The sequence below is a fragment of the Coloeus monedula genome (genome assembly GCF_965178545.1).
Source record: "Coloeus monedula genome assembly, chromosome: Z".
Taxonomy (NCBI): domain Eukaryota; kingdom Metazoa; phylum Chordata; class Aves; order Passeriformes; family Corvidae; genus Coloeus; species Coloeus monedula.
In genome coordinates, this window is record NC_138822.1 from 78462946 (window position 1) to 78478142 (window position 15197).

At 44.5% G+C, this 15197-nt stretch overlaps 1 protein-coding gene across 20 annotated transcripts in view; it reads right to left on the reverse strand.

The window, feature by feature from the left end:
• CELF4 (CUGBP Elav-like family member 4) overlaps nucleotides 1-4361 on the reverse strand; it is a gene marked incomplete at both ends in the record, with an annotated part of 677793 nt that extends 673432 nt beyond the window's left edge. For all 20 annotated transcript variants that reach the window (XM_082302229.1, XM_082302219.1, XM_082302230.1 and 17 more), the window contains one exon: nucleotides 4082-4361. In XM_082302229.1, coding sequence (XP_082158355.1) covers nucleotides 4082-4361 — 280 coding nt within the window. The remainder of the gene's footprint in view (nucleotides 1-4081) is intronic.
• Between the last annotated feature and the right edge of the window lie 10836 nt (nucleotides 4362-15197).

Below are 15197 nucleotides of genomic sequence, written 5' to 3' on the forward strand. Positions count from 1 at the left end.
CTAAATAGAATATTATGGAGACCTGGGTGTTTTAAATTAAAACATTTCCCAGGCCTTGGGTACAAGCAAGCTTCAGTAGAAAAGGCTGTTTAAACCTATGGGGACAGTCCTATATTTAGATTACATTAATTCATAAATATTATACTAAATACCACTTAAATTGGCCTTAAATGACTTCAAAGATAATGCATTATAATATGGCTGTCCTGAGAGCACTAACCTTTATATCTCCCAGTAACTCAGCCTTTAAGCATACTCCACTGCTAGATAAGATGGGGGGAAGTTATGAATGAATATCTTGCTAAATTGTTAAAGTGTGATTAGTTAACTCCGTGCATGTGTGTGAGTGTATGTGTGAGCGTGTGGGTGGGTCAGCTCAGCCCCGGTAGATTTCTACCCGTGGATCTCAGCACACAGCCTCTTCCCAACCCTACAGCAAAGTACCAGAGCAGGAGCCTGTTCCTGCCCCGTGTGGAGAGAAGTGAGGATGGGGGAAATATGCAGCAGCTACGCTCGTGCCATGAAAGCTTATTTTCTCGGGGATCTGGCAAGCCTTTCCCGCCTTCCCCCACATGCTGCTTCCCCCGTACCCTTTCTCTCTTTGCGTATCTGTAAGAGAATCATAATCCCCTGCCTCTTTGCTGGTATCTGTACTGGTATCAGCCAGAGATGCTGGTGAGAGAACCTGGGACTTCACTCTCCTTTTGTGATAGTTTTTCTCGGAGGAGGGCATAGTAATGTACTTTATCTTTAGGTTCTTAATTTTCAATTTCCTCCTTCTATGCAGGGGCACCGCAATTGGATGTCTTCATAACATTTTCAAGAATACACATCCTTTCATCTCATTTCAATGGATTTACACCTGAAATTACTCTGGTTGCTGTTTTTTTACTTTAAGCTAATTCCTGTCTCTTCCCTCCTCCCAGAACAATCCCACCTTCTCCCCTCCACACCCAAGGTTTGCTCTCCGTACACTTAAATAAACTACAGCCTACTATTAACCCTTCAGGGTATACTCCTGCCACAGTCTCATCCTCTGAATTAGGAATGAAATCAACTGAGAGTGATGGATCAATTAATGTATAAGCATTATGCATCTCTTATGGAAAGCATCTTGGGGTTTTGTATTGCCAACCTACCCCTGTGAGCCAAGTTGGACTATCTTTATGCAATTCTTCACCTATGCCTGCAAAGCAAAGCCAAAATAAGGACATCTGAGTGAATACAATGCTTCACATGACTGCATTTAGAGAAGGGAAAAGAGAAAAAATAGATTAAAAATGAAATAAAATGAATAAAATAATAAAAAAAAAGGCAAACACAACCCTCATCCTTCAAAGCCCCATCACCCTTTTTGACTTAATAGTAATTAATCACTACTGGCAAGAAAGTAATTTTTTTCCAGGTAGCCAGAGGCATATTTTTATCAGGATTAGCTAATAAATCAGCGGCATCGCTAGAAAGGAGTTCAAACTCTTCTCGGATGTACTAAATAAAACCGATCTCTAAAATTCTGGCAACTCGGTGTCTACTGAAGCTTCGCTCAAACCCTAGCCTGCAAAATAACAATCATCATCATAAATTTTCTTTCAAAGTCCAAAACTTATAGCAGGTTAAAAATGACTGTTTTGAGATGAACTCATGCAATTTGGTTTGATGAGGCGACAAGATTCCCCACCTGGCTTTTTTCCTAGGTTGCAGCTTTACAACAGAAATGAAATGAAGGGAAATGAAGTTAGTATCTTGCTTAATTCAGGGATATGTGTTAAACACATCCAAGCAAGATAAATGATCCCTCTCTCTCTCTTCTCTCTGTCTCTCTCCCCCTCTCTCTCTCTCTCTCTCTCCCTCTCTCTCTCTCTCTCTCCCCCTTCCTGAGTTTGTCTCTGTGAATACAGGCATACAGTGAAAGCAAAACTGAACTTAAAGAGGGAGAACTCAAATCTCTGAAATAGAAATTAAAGTTAACGCATAGATTGACTAATTTCCAGTTTAGGATAAAACATAACAAAAGAATAAAATCTCATCAACAAATCACAGTAAACTCCCAGTACAAAAAAAATACTTTATCGAAGTGTTAGCTCAAAGATTTCCTCTACACTATGTTGAGTGATTCTCTTCAGTGTAGCTTTTACTGCTGTTATTTTTCTTTTACAGAAACCTTAGGTAATTTTTTGCAAACACATGCACACACATGAGCTCAGTGTCTACTCTCACTATTAGATGAAATCTCCCAGGACCTTTCCTTCCCTGCACTTCTTACTATTATTTTTATTGCTATTATTAATAATTATTATAGTACAGATGTCATGTTTAAGTGATGCCAATCAGCCCTTGATGTGGCTTCTAGGAAGCCAGTCTGAAAAGAAAGCAAGGTTCGAAAGAGCTACACTGATCATTTTAAAAATGAGAAGGGTGCTTGAAGCGACCGGCAAGAAAGGATGGAAGAAATATCCTATAACTTGGACTGAGTCCCTAGTCCCCGAGCCCTGAACATTTTCTCCAGCCTGTGTAAAACTGGCACTTTGCACTGTCAGGGTATATTTTCATTCGCGTTTCCTGAGAGTGGAAGCAAGGAGGGGAGTGAGTGGGAAGGGGGAAGAGATGCCTGCTAAACATGCCGTTAAGTTCAAGATTTACAACTCGCCAAGGCACCTGGAAAGCTGGGAAGCCAGTAATGCCATTACCGGTGACTGTCACTGCCAGGAGTCCACCAAACCGAACTAGACACTGGTACTGAAGCTGTCCTGTAAAAGATACAACTTCCACTCTCCCCGTGGCCCCATGCAAAACGCTTTCTCCTCCTGCACTAAATCTGGAGTCACACCCCAATCACTTCCAACCCAGTCTTTTTCTTTTCCCTTTGCTTTTTAAAAAATAAATATATACACACACATACACACACACACACACACGTATACAGAATCTGAGTTAATAAGGCGGCTCATATCTCTCCTGGTTTTCTCTTACTCCTAAGCGGGGCTACCATGCAAATTATCTTCAACTTCTCCCTGCGAGTCCTACTTTCCTACCCGAGGAGCTGAGCATCTCTCCCCCACTACACACACCCTCCCCCACCCCCAAAACGGAGCACCATCTAATCTGAGAGGCACCTCCAGACAGCCTAAGCTGAGCAGGGAAATGAGCGGGCAGAGATGGTGCAAGTGAGGCACCATGTGAGGAGTACATCTCCACTACCTTTAGAGAAAACCTAAAAAGTTCCCGGCATGGACTTTGGGCACATTAAAGTAGTGCTTGGAATCTGCCTGGTCAGGGACTTCTTCCCTCTGGAACTAAGCTGCCACCTGTCCCTTCTGTCTTGCCTTCTCCCACACACTCACACATATCGTGATTTTGTGCACACACCCCTGCCCCGCTTGAGATGGGCTTCTTTATTGTTGTTTATATCCCTGTTCCCGTGTTGAATAGAACTAAAATGAAATAGCCCCCCGGAGCAACTCACTCTCCTCCACTTCTTGTTTTGTAGAGGACTACAAATAATAATTGTGACAGCAGTAAAAATAAAAATTGTCAAAAAAAGATTATTAAAAAAAAAAAGAAAAAAATAAAGAAAAGAAAAAGAAAAAGAAAGCCGTCGGTGCCAGATACAGAACAGTTGTAAAATAGGGGGTTGCCAGCAAGCCCAGGGACAGACAGACGGACACACACACCCCTGGGCTGACGATGAGCGGCTCCCGAAGGTAAATACAGAGCACCCGCTCCCGCTTCAGCACCGCGGACAGCTGCCGCCGGCCCCGCGCCCGCGCCGCCGCTCGCCCGGCGCTCCCCGGGAGCTGTCTCTCACCCCTCAAAAAAGCGGGGAAAGAAATAAAAATACTAATAAATAAGCCAAACGGGGCTGACTCCCTGCCCTGACTCTCGCTCTTCTCTTCCCAGGATGGGTCTATTATTTCTTTCCCTGCCCCCCCAGCCTGCCGCCTCCGCCCCCGGGCCAACCAAAAATGAAATAAAATGAAATGAAATCGAAAGGAAAGAGAGAGAGAAAGAGAAAGCCACGGAGGGAGAAGGAGCCTGCCTTTCTCTCCCGATCTCTCCCGGGAAAGTTCAGGAGGTAACTCACCTTTGTGCATGCCAGTGAACCTGTCCTTCAGCACCGTCAGTTCATAGATCTTCCCGAACTCCTCGAAGAGCGGTTTGAGGTCTTTCTCGTCCAGGTTACGGGGGATCTGCCCAATAAAGAGCTTAATGGCATCGTGGTCCTTCATTGGGATGGTGGATGGGTTTCCGGGACTATGGTTTAATCCGTTCATATGCCCGTTGGTGCTGGGGTTGCTGTGATTGCTACTCAGGCTGGTATTGTCTGGTTGTCCGTTTGCTAACGTGGCCATCTTTATATACATAGAGAAAATCTTCTTTCCTTTTTTTCCCCCTCTTCTTTTCTCTCTCCCTCCCTCTCTCTCCCTCTCTCTCTCCCTCTCTCTCGCTCTCTCGCTCCCTCTCCCTCTTTCACACACACACACACACACACTCACACACACACACACTCCTCCCTCTCTGTCTCTCTCTCTCTCTCTCTCTCTCTCTCTCTCTCTCTCTGGGTCTGATCTGATTTTTTTTTTACATTGAAGATCTGTGTCCTTTCCGTTTAAACAGGCTGGATCGGTTCAAATTCCCAGCCAGACTAGGGGGTGGGGTGTGAGTGTGTGGATGTGTGTGTGTACGGGGAAGGGAGGCTAGGGGTGGGGGATTGCTTTTGCCTCTACTCTGGCTAAACCCCCTCCTCCCATCCAACCACCCCCCTGTCTGTCTGCCCGGCAGAAGCTTAATGGTATCTTCCAACACAGCCCCTGGCTATAAATAGCACTAGGCGCATGGCTCTTTGAGAGACAGTCAATTTCTATTGTGCCAAGTGAGCAAAGGGGAACGGTTGCGTTTTTAGGACCAATGATGATGATTTTTTTTTCCTTTTCCTTTGCAAGCCCTCCGATCAATCGCTGTCGTTATAATTTCAGTGATCATCGGGAAATCTACCTTTTTATTTGAGAGGGAAAAAACCCCAAACCCAAGGTGTTCTGACTTCTTTCTCTTATGATGATGTCTCTTACTTATTATTTACTCTTATTATAATTTCGCAAATGATAATAAAAAGCAGTTCAGATACGGATGAACCCCCCGGCTCAGAGGTTGCTTTTGCTGTTGTTGTTGTGATTGTGATGTTACAAGCTCTCTTTACTATATCTGTTCATGTTGCATCTAAAAAAAAATGCATGCTCTTTAAGCTCTTTTTCTTAATATATATATAAATTATGTTACTGATGACATCAAACTAGGAAAGCGCAAACTATATTATTGTTGAGCTTTGGAGAGAGACAAAAAATATCGAAATGACTGTCGTTAATTTTCGTGCTGCCGATATTTATTTTATGTACAGTCAGTGCGGGCGTTATCTCCTATACCGGCTGTGCGTGTGTGTGTGTGTGTGTGTGTGTATGCGAGTGTGTCTATTGGAAAGGGATTGATTAGGTAAGATTTTCTTGCCCGACTTCCAAGCCATCAGGATATTCTGTCTGTCTCTGATGGAAACATAAATCGTATTTTGTAGTCATCAGTGATCGGGAGTTGCTTGTCCGAACAATGCTCTCTAGACAAAGTGTACTGTATGGTGGAGACGAAATCAGCTCTTCTTTCATAGCATCTGGGGGTGGGGAGGGCAGGGAGCCTCGGATTAAGGACACAACTCCCCCTTGTCCCCCAAATAATAATAACAGTAATCCGGACAGTAACAAAACAAGGCTCTGCGTGCGCTCAGAGCAATTTTTCCCTTGTTGTTTTTTTTCTCCCCTTTCCCTTTTCTCGTGTTCTCCCGCTTCCCGTGCAAGCTGTGCGGGAACGAAGCTCGGAGAAACACCACCAGGCGAGCTCGAAGCAGCCCGCGAGTTACCTGGCCTGAACCCCCGCTCGCCTCCCGGCCGGGCTGCAGCCGCCCGGCGCCCGGCCCTCCCCCCTTGCCCCGGGGGTGTCCGCGGCCCCCGCCGCGCCCCCGCCGCCCCCGGCCCCGCGGGGCCCCCGGCCATTGTTCCCGGCGCCGCCGGCTGATCCCCGCGGCGGAGGCGGCGGCGGCCCCGGGGAGTTGGGGAAGGGGGGGAGCGCTGAGAGCGGGACCCCCCCCCCCCGGCCGCCCGTCCCCCGGGAGCGCAGGTAACACGTGTGACTGCCGACGGAAGGGGCAGCCGCGGAGAAAAGAGGTTATTAGTTTAAAATTTCAACCTTCCTGCCTGCTTTACTGACCGGGATTTGGTTTGTATTTCTGTTTTAAAAACAAACAAACAAGCAAACAAACAAAAGAAAGGAACAAGCTTAACCGCCTTTCCACTTTATTTGGCTTTTGTTTTAATAACAGAGAAGGAAGGCAGTGTCCTGCCAAATCCCCCCCCCCCCACCCCGCCCCCGTCCCCCGTCCCCTCCGCCTCCCTTAAAAAAAAAAAAAAAAAAAGCGTAAAAAAAGAAAATCACCCCATTGCAGGTGGCTCGGCTATTCCAACTACTCCTGTGTCTGAAAGTGCTCCCGTGTCCTGCCAGCAGAGGAGCGGGGGTGGATCGGGGGGGAGCAGGACTGCGCCCCTCCCCGGGGCCACCGCGGATCCCGGCGAGGGGAGCGCTGCGGGCGGGGGCGGGACGGGGCCGGCCCCGAGGAGCCTCCCTATCCCACCCTCCGGGGGCCCGCACCTGGGGGCGACACCCGTGCGAAGCCCCCGGCAGCCTGCGCTGCCTTTTACGGCTCTTTAAATATCTCCGGGCGCTGATGGGCAGCAGCGGCTGTCAGCCGCCTGGTGCCGGGCTGGTGGCAGGCGGCGCGCATTGTCTGCCGTCTGACCAGGCGTGCCGTGTGCTGGGGTCCAAGCCGGGTGGGTGTGGGGGTGGTCTGCCCGTCTTCCCTTCCTGGGCACACTCCTACAACATTTAAAGGCTACAGACACGGAGACCTGACAGCCCAGGAGCTGCGGGGAGGGTAAAACCCTCAGACAGCCCCACTCCCAAATTCCCAGCCCCGTGACTCACCTGTTTTCAAATCCTGCCTTGTGCCTTGGACTGTGATAAAAGAATGACAACAACAACAAAACCCGCATGAAACAAAATCTTTCAGCCCTCCCCCCGCCCCTTACAAATCCTAATAGCCGCTCTTTCTGATCCCTAAAACCACACCCGTGATAGAACTAGGAGGACTCACTGAAAGAAGACCTAAACCTATTTTTTTTTTTAAGAAGGAATGTCCACCATCCGGCACTGATCCATCCCAGGGATAGCTCTGTTAACACCTTGTCCACGATCAGGCCACTCTGCCTGCAATCACGGCTTATCCCAAATGAAAGCCAATTAAAAAGAACAGGGCAGTAAAAAGAGTCATTTTGCTGCTCAGTGCGGGTGTCCCTTTTATAACAATCTCTATTTTTTAAAACTTTGAGCTGGTCCACGCCCCATTTTCACAGAGCCGTAAGTATAGTCATTTAGAAATGGATGCTGTTCAAGTACAGCCCCCTGGTGCACAGGCACAGCTGTGAGGGGTGGCAGGATGAAATAATACGGACACAAATATTGCTACAAGGGCTCCAAGATGAACACAGCTGCTGCTGTGGGTGGAAATAAGCTATACCCCATAAGCACCTTTACACATGTACAAGGGGCTGTAGCAGATTTTAAACAGATACAGGCAAAGCAGGAGCGAAATTGTTATCTATAAACCAGCTTTTGCTGAACAGCTCCCCAGCGAGAAATGTTCCCAGTGTAATCACAGTGGGTCCAGTTCAGCAATCCAGAAGAAGTCCACAGGAATTTTGTAAGGATAAGGTCTTTTGTAACAGGCTTCAGTTTCTCCAGGAGAGTAAAAATTATTTATCTGCTTGGGACCAAAATAAAGCACTTAGCTTTTTTTTTTTTTTTTTTTTTTTCCTTGTACTTGCAGGGAAAAAGCAGCCCCCTTCCACAAGTACTTGCTGCCCTATTTTCTCCTGCTTCTCACTCTGGTTAGTGTGCCTTTTTTTTTTTTTTTTAAAAACACAAACATCATTTATTTTGGGTGTAGATGGCCATCAATTTTTACCTCCTCAGAAGAAATGTTACCCCAAATCAGCACGGCTGGAAAAAGGCACCGAAACGGGCAGGCCGGGAGCAGAAGGATGCAGCAGGACTAGCCACAGGTATATACACACCTCCTGTGAGAAAGGCCTTGCCGACCAGGCTTTGGCTTTTAATGTGCCTTTCAAAGGGCTTGATTGATTGCTGTTAATCCTGTGAACAACTTCGGTGTTGTTAACAGGACTGGCCGCATTAGTAAAGGTACTTGCATGCATTAGTATGCTCCTCATCCCCATGACGTCAATAGACAACTTTCCAATGACTTCCAAGAGGGCTGGATCAGGCCCTTGCTAGCAGCAAGTTTTTAATGAACACCGTGTGGTGCAGGCAAGGGGGACACAGCGATACATCAGTCCTGACTGTCTTCATTCTCCAGGAAACGAGCAAGTAAAGAAGAAAGGCAGGAATAGGCCGAAAGGTTGCTGGAGGGGGATTCTTCTGCTGAACTTCAAACCCCTGGACCCATAGCACACAAAACCGTCAGTCACTGTATGATGTAAAAAGAATTGCAGGCAAGTTTTGTTCCAAATAAATAGGCAATATATGTGAATTTTATTTTTAAATAGATAAGCTAAGTAGCAGGAAACTTTTGCTCCAAAGAAATAAAAATACATGTGACTTTTGTTTTTAAATAGCAATTTCTCCTTCTTCAGATCTAGTTAGCTATATCAGCTCATATACTCACAGATTTTCTGCTCTCTTTTTTTATTAAGACTATTTCTAAATGAAACATGAGACTGTTAATAGCAAAGACATTCTGATCACAAATCAGACACAGCTCACAGCTGCTATTAAAGGGCCCAATCCTGCCAAGTCTTCTAGCTCAGCTGGAATTGTTTACTTCAGCTTGTTAGGCTTTGCGGGGAGTGCTGACAGGATCAGGGCATATTAACTACGTAATCAAATGAAATAATTGAGAGCTGCATGTGGGCCTCTAATAATATCTAACAAAAGAAGAGGGACCATTATCCACTAAACTTTGGGTGAGAACCCAAGCATCAGGGCATGGGCCTGATCCTGAAAACCTTAATCTGCATTGTTGTTAATCACTCTGCTGTGGTCAGAGGGATTATTCATCTGAAGAAGGATTACCCATGTGAACATTTGCAAAATTGGTCCCTGAATTAATGCATAAGTCAGTGTGGGTTGGTGGGATTTTTTTGGTTTTGTTTTGGTTTGTTTTTTATTTCCTCTGCCTTAGTTAGAATCAAGAAGGTTGATTGAGGAGAGAAATGAAAAATTATTTGTATCCAAAGAAGCTTAGCACAGGATTGTAGGCAAAAAAAGGTATCACTGTTTTTAAATAAAAGTGGTTGTTTATGGAGGCATTTTGTTATTAAAGGAGCACTGGTGAGTTTGAGGCAGCAGAGGGAGGGCTGCAAAGAAATCCATGGTTAACAGAGGACAGAAAAGTAGAAGAGAGCGTGCAAGCACATGTTTGCACGTATGTTTAGACACAGGATTTGTGCAGACACATACATGCACATCATTACATTCCACACAATGGATTCTGCCATTTAAACAGAGCTCTCCAGAATATTCCTATTGCCTGTGCTGCGCACACTGTAAACATGTTGGATTAGTCCTTTGAAAAGAGTATCAAGTTTATTATCTCCACATCCCTTTTCATGATAGATATGTCCCTGTACCTAATGAGTAATGAAAGCAGGCAAGCCTATATTGTAGGGACAATAATGCTTCATGTTAATATGGTTCTTTTCATCATCAAGTCATTGTGCAGTCATTAACAAATTAATGCTTACAGCGCCCCTGTGAGGAAGGGAGATTTCACTTTAATAGGATCTGGTAGCACCACCAATTACAAAGGTTGCCTCAGCCTACTAAAATCCTGTTCAGCTTTGATAAACTGCACGTGTTTGGGCTGAAACTCTAAGTTGGGCACCAGCATTCAGTTCAGATTCTTTAATTATTTCTCAAAAAATTTGTCTGGAGATATTTGTCAGTCCCTGAGAACAACCCATAGGAGAACTGGGTTGGTTTGATTTGAGTAAAACGACATGCTTTGTAAAGCATCTCCTATCATGCTTTACAGCATGATACTAAAAGCTGTCAGGAGGTGAAGCTCTCTCTCAAGTTTTTTTTGCCATCTCTGGGAAAATCTGCCCCAAAGTGGCCAATTAAAAGCCTGGGGAGAATGGCATTTCTCGGACACTCACTAGAGATGCAGATTTCCAAAACCAGATTCCCCAGTGACTCGGCTCTCACCGGGTTTGCAACAGTAGACAAGAGTTATTCCTATCATTGCAGCTCGGGGCCAGGACAGGCCAGGAAAAAATGGAGTCTGGATACCTGAAACAAAAGCAGGGAGCTTGTCTTTCCTTTGCTTTCAGGGGCTGACAGAGTGAGACTGGAGCACTAAACTAAAGAGAAACAGCTGTGGGGAAATTCAGGTAATTTGGAAAGACAAGGAGATTGGAGTATCATTGGGTTGGATTCAGAAAGGACTCAAATGGGGAATAGACTGAGATTCAGATTCAAAGATAGTATGTGTAACAGGAAATGAATGACCAAGTTCAGAGTACAAGTTTAAGAAAAGTATTAATTTCCTTAATCTTAGCACAGTCTTAGACAGGTTTGGTCCTTACCAGCCTCCCAGGTACCTTCTGGGTGCAGCTTGGAGGTCATCACAGACTAATGTAGTGTTTTCAATAGGTGCTACAGATAAGGATAATATGGGGTTTTTGTAATGTAAAAGAGCATTTAGCCATATGGATAGTTGGTGCCATGCCACTTGGACCCAGGGTTAAAGAATTCTCCTGTTATTTATTTGTATTGACCCAGTTAGCCACAGAGACCTTTGGAGGAAGGGTTGTGCTGAGACACAGCAGTCTGCTTCTCAGTAGGAAGAATATGGGAATATGGAGAGAAATGGGAGGGGAGATAATTCTAAGGGCAACCATCTGTGGCACAAAAATAGGGAGAGAGGTTAATATACAATATGTGATACAAGAAAACATCAGAAAAAAAACCCCTCTGGTAAAGCACAGAGGATCTGAAATATCTGGGACTGGTAAACTAAGGGGTAAGGCACTGAAAGACTGAGGCAAGATAAAAGAGACAAATCGAGACAGAGCCAAAAAGTGAAATTGGATACAGGACTGGAACAGGGAAAAAGAATACAGAGTGAGAAGGGGTGGATGGGAGATGGGGATGACTTAAAGAACAGGAGGTCTTGCCCGAAAGAATATTTCCCCTAAGAGTCCACTCTTCTGTGTACTTGAAATATGAGGCAGAGTCCCTCAGTCCTCTACAGTCAACAAACAGCACTACACATGCCATCTACTCTGTGCATGATCATGTAATTAAAGTCTGAATTAGAATGCATCTGTACAACAAAGGAAAATCCAGGTTGTGCAAGTAACCTCAATTCTTGGAGCTCTTAATATTTAAGTGCTTGTCTTTGCAACCAGAATAATTTTCTTTAATTAGGGCTTGTGTGCAAGAAAAAAAAAAACAAACCAACAAAACTTTTTTTTTTTTTTTTTAATATCCAGTTTGGGATTTGGGGACTTTAACTCAATTTAACAAGGTTAAAGATGGATTTTAAGCCAGCTTTTGGAGAGTGTTGTCCTCCCAGTGTTGTAGTCACAGCCAGTGTGTATTCTTGAAAATCAGGCCTAACTCTGAAAAAAGACTTTAAGCAGCTAATTCATATTTGGGCACCCAGCTGCTTGCTGAACTTTAGAGAGAATGAAGCGTGGAGATTAGGTGTGTGACGTTAGTATCCCAAATCACTGGTTCCTTTTCACATGGACCTTTACAGCCTCAGGGGAAAAAAATGGCAAAGTCAGAGCTCAGATTCAGAACACCCTGACATCCTGTGGCACGTTTTACTTCTGAAGCTATGCCCAGCCTTGCTTTGAACAACACATGTTGTAGGCACAGTCTCAATGCTGTATTTGTTTGCATGAGTGAATACTTGTTTTATAAAACCCATTCCTGCTCCTATTTTATTCTCCAAGTGCCCAGAGGGAATGACAGTCAGGGTCCATTATTAATGCTGCTGATTTCACGTGCCTCATTCTAACACAGATGCATGGCAGATGACGAAGTGCTGACAGCATGTGTGTGTGTGTGTGTGTGTCTCTGTGTGTGTGTGTTTTTTGGGGGGGCTGTGAGCCCATATAGGAGTGCATCCACACATGTACACGTGTGGAAGTACTGTAGACAGAGAAGAAGGGTACTCTACAGCCAAATGTGCAAAAATACTCCTCATCAGTTTTCTGCTAGAATTTCACAGAGCCCTTAAAGATTTGTTTTCCTCTCTCTGCCAGTCTTTCTGCCTATTTCACTCCCTTTGTGTTTGTCTACATACCTACAAATATATCAGTTGTTTGCTCTCTGATAGATGATATCTCTACCTGCATTATTTGTTACTGGTGTTGCAAATATGCTCAGTTTCCTTAATGGTCAAATTTATAAATCTGTCCTAGAATTTATGAATGTAATAAAATGTAGATCTGTTCTTACATCTTTTTAAACTCCTATTGATTATTTCTTTTTTGTCTGTTTCCGTCCAGAATAGTAAATCACCTGTACAGTGAGCTGTCTTTTGAAGGCCAGACATGCAGGTGGAGACAGTAAAGGAAATAAGCAGGGTACTCAAACTGTCCATGGCTTCAACAGCAGTGGAGAGAATACTCATGGTTCTGGTTAACTGTGGGGCTAAGCCCACATTGATAAGCTTGTGGAACAAATACAAGAGGTCTTCTCTCTGCTGTGAGTGCACTCAAGTGAGCATTCTCTAGAAAAGTGTAGGGTCTTGGTCACTTCAGATTGACTTTTCCACCTGGACGCTGGTTTTCTCTCAGACAGCCTTCCAGCATCTCAGGAAAACTGCATGTTTCATGTACCTCCCCGAGATCTGAAAGTAATAGTTGTAGTACAAGTGACAGCATAATACAAAGATTCAGACTCTGTTTGTTCCATTGACTGAAATAAGAGGGTGAAGAGGTCTTTTCCTGTATTTCCAGCTGGTGGGTTGCTCTGGGCCTGAAATTAGAACAGACAATTTTTCATCCTTTGTGCTTTCCGCATGTATCCATTTAATTTAGGAGCCCCAGTTACATCTGCAGTTCATGCTAAAAGATAGGTGTAATTGAGGGCTGTTCATCTCTCCAGACCTTTAGCTGAAGAGGAAATGGTAGATTATAATTCAGAAAGCAGAAGTGCCAGATCTCTAGGAGGCAGCAGATGAGAAAAATGCTTAAAGAAGGTCAAAAGAGGGACTGGGAAAGGGAGGTAGAGAGAGGAAATTGAGAGGAAATGCAGGGGGGAAGTCACAGTGCAGGCAGAAGAAGGTAAAAGAACTACATTTCCTGGAAGAACTAGCAAAATCTTGGTGAGGATATTTATTGGGATAAAAAAATGCAGAGTTTATCAAAAAAGAACTGGGTTGGTGAGGCTGCTGAGGTCTTTTGAGGAATGTCTGAACAAACACTTAAGGAAACTAGATGCAAGAGCCTGGAGGGGTAAATGCATAAAGTCAAAGAGGTCATGCATGGGGAGAAATGGCAAAAAACACATAGGCACTTCCAGAGTCTGTAATGGAGTAACAGGCCTCTGAACCTTGCCATAATTCCATAGCTCTGAATTAATCTAAGAGTCTGAACAAAATGTTCCAGCTCCATCTACAGCAGCTCCTCATGGAAACCTTCTATCACTACCATCTATTACGTTGTGATGGGAAATGATGGAATGAGTGTAAAGATATCATGACCTTTGTGAATTTATGTACAACAAAAAAGGGCATAAGATGACCAGAGAAGTTTGTACATGTATTTCCATGTGTATTTTGACATTAAAACTTTGGATACACCAGCACCAGCTTCACACACAGTTGAAAGACAGCTTTTTTTGTGTGAAATAATGGGGCAAGCTTAAATATTAGTTTCAACTTCCACCCACTGGACTGGTTGGAAGGTCTGTTATCAGAATAAACAGCAAGTCATCTCAAGCACATAGAACAAGTCAGATGAAACACAGGTATCCAAAGTAGGATCAGCTGGAGACTCAGAGGCAAAATGGGAGAGTTTCTGTCCAGGAGTTCTGCTTCTATGTGCTGGCAAACAGCCAGAGAAGCACTAAGAAGAGACTGAGGAGAGCCCTGCTAGGTCCCAGACTGTCAGAATCAGCCCTTGCTTTCCAGGGGCAATTGATTTTGGATAGAAAAGGCCTGGTCTTCTTCCCAGTCTGTGCAGAGGAAAGCAAATACTGTATTTCTTCTTGGTTTTAACTGTAGGAAGTGTCCAAGTAACTGGCCAAAGGAGAGCATGGTGTCTCCTTGCTTGCAGTGCAACTTGAACAGAACCAAGACACCACAGAATGGGACATAAGGGCGAGGTTATACCAGGCTTTTATCAGAGATATACAGCAAATGCCAGCCACGTGTATTATTACTCTTGCCTATGAAATCAGTGGGGAGAGAGGCTTTCTTAGTAATGCCTGTGAGAGAGAATTCTGATCCCTTGATCAGAATGCCAGGATCAGGCTATGGGAGAAATTGGCTACTTTCCATAATTTTATATGGCTGATAAACATTAGGTAATGAGCTTACAACCCTGCACATAATAACACATTCAGTGTCTTTGGGGTTCAGTTGTTCTGAGATGGAACATTTTCAGCAAAGGGATTATCTATCTCTAGGTGATCTTTTTTTTGCATCCACACAGCTGAATCAGTTGAATTTCTGTAACTCCATATAGCCTGTGAGCCTCAGGACTGGGGAAGCTTGTCCTACTGATATGTAGTCAAATCAGGCGGTTGGAGCCTTAAAGCTTGGTTGTCTTCCACAGTCACCTCAAGGGGTCAAATTATGACAAAAGCCCTGCTGGTGGCTTGTGAGTTTCCATTACATAAAGTGGGCTGGTCTGGATTTCAGAACCCACAGTATTTTGTGTTTAACTGAAGACGTAGGATATAGATTTGGTGTCTGTGTTCTAAAGGAAATTTGCTTCCCAAGGGAGCAAGTGTGGCTGCCCAAAGGACAACAGTTTCCTCTATATCTACGCCTCCCAAACTTCACAGAAAATTCAGATCAGATTTCGCCGCCCATCCCAGAAAAAACACAGCTTTTCCATCTA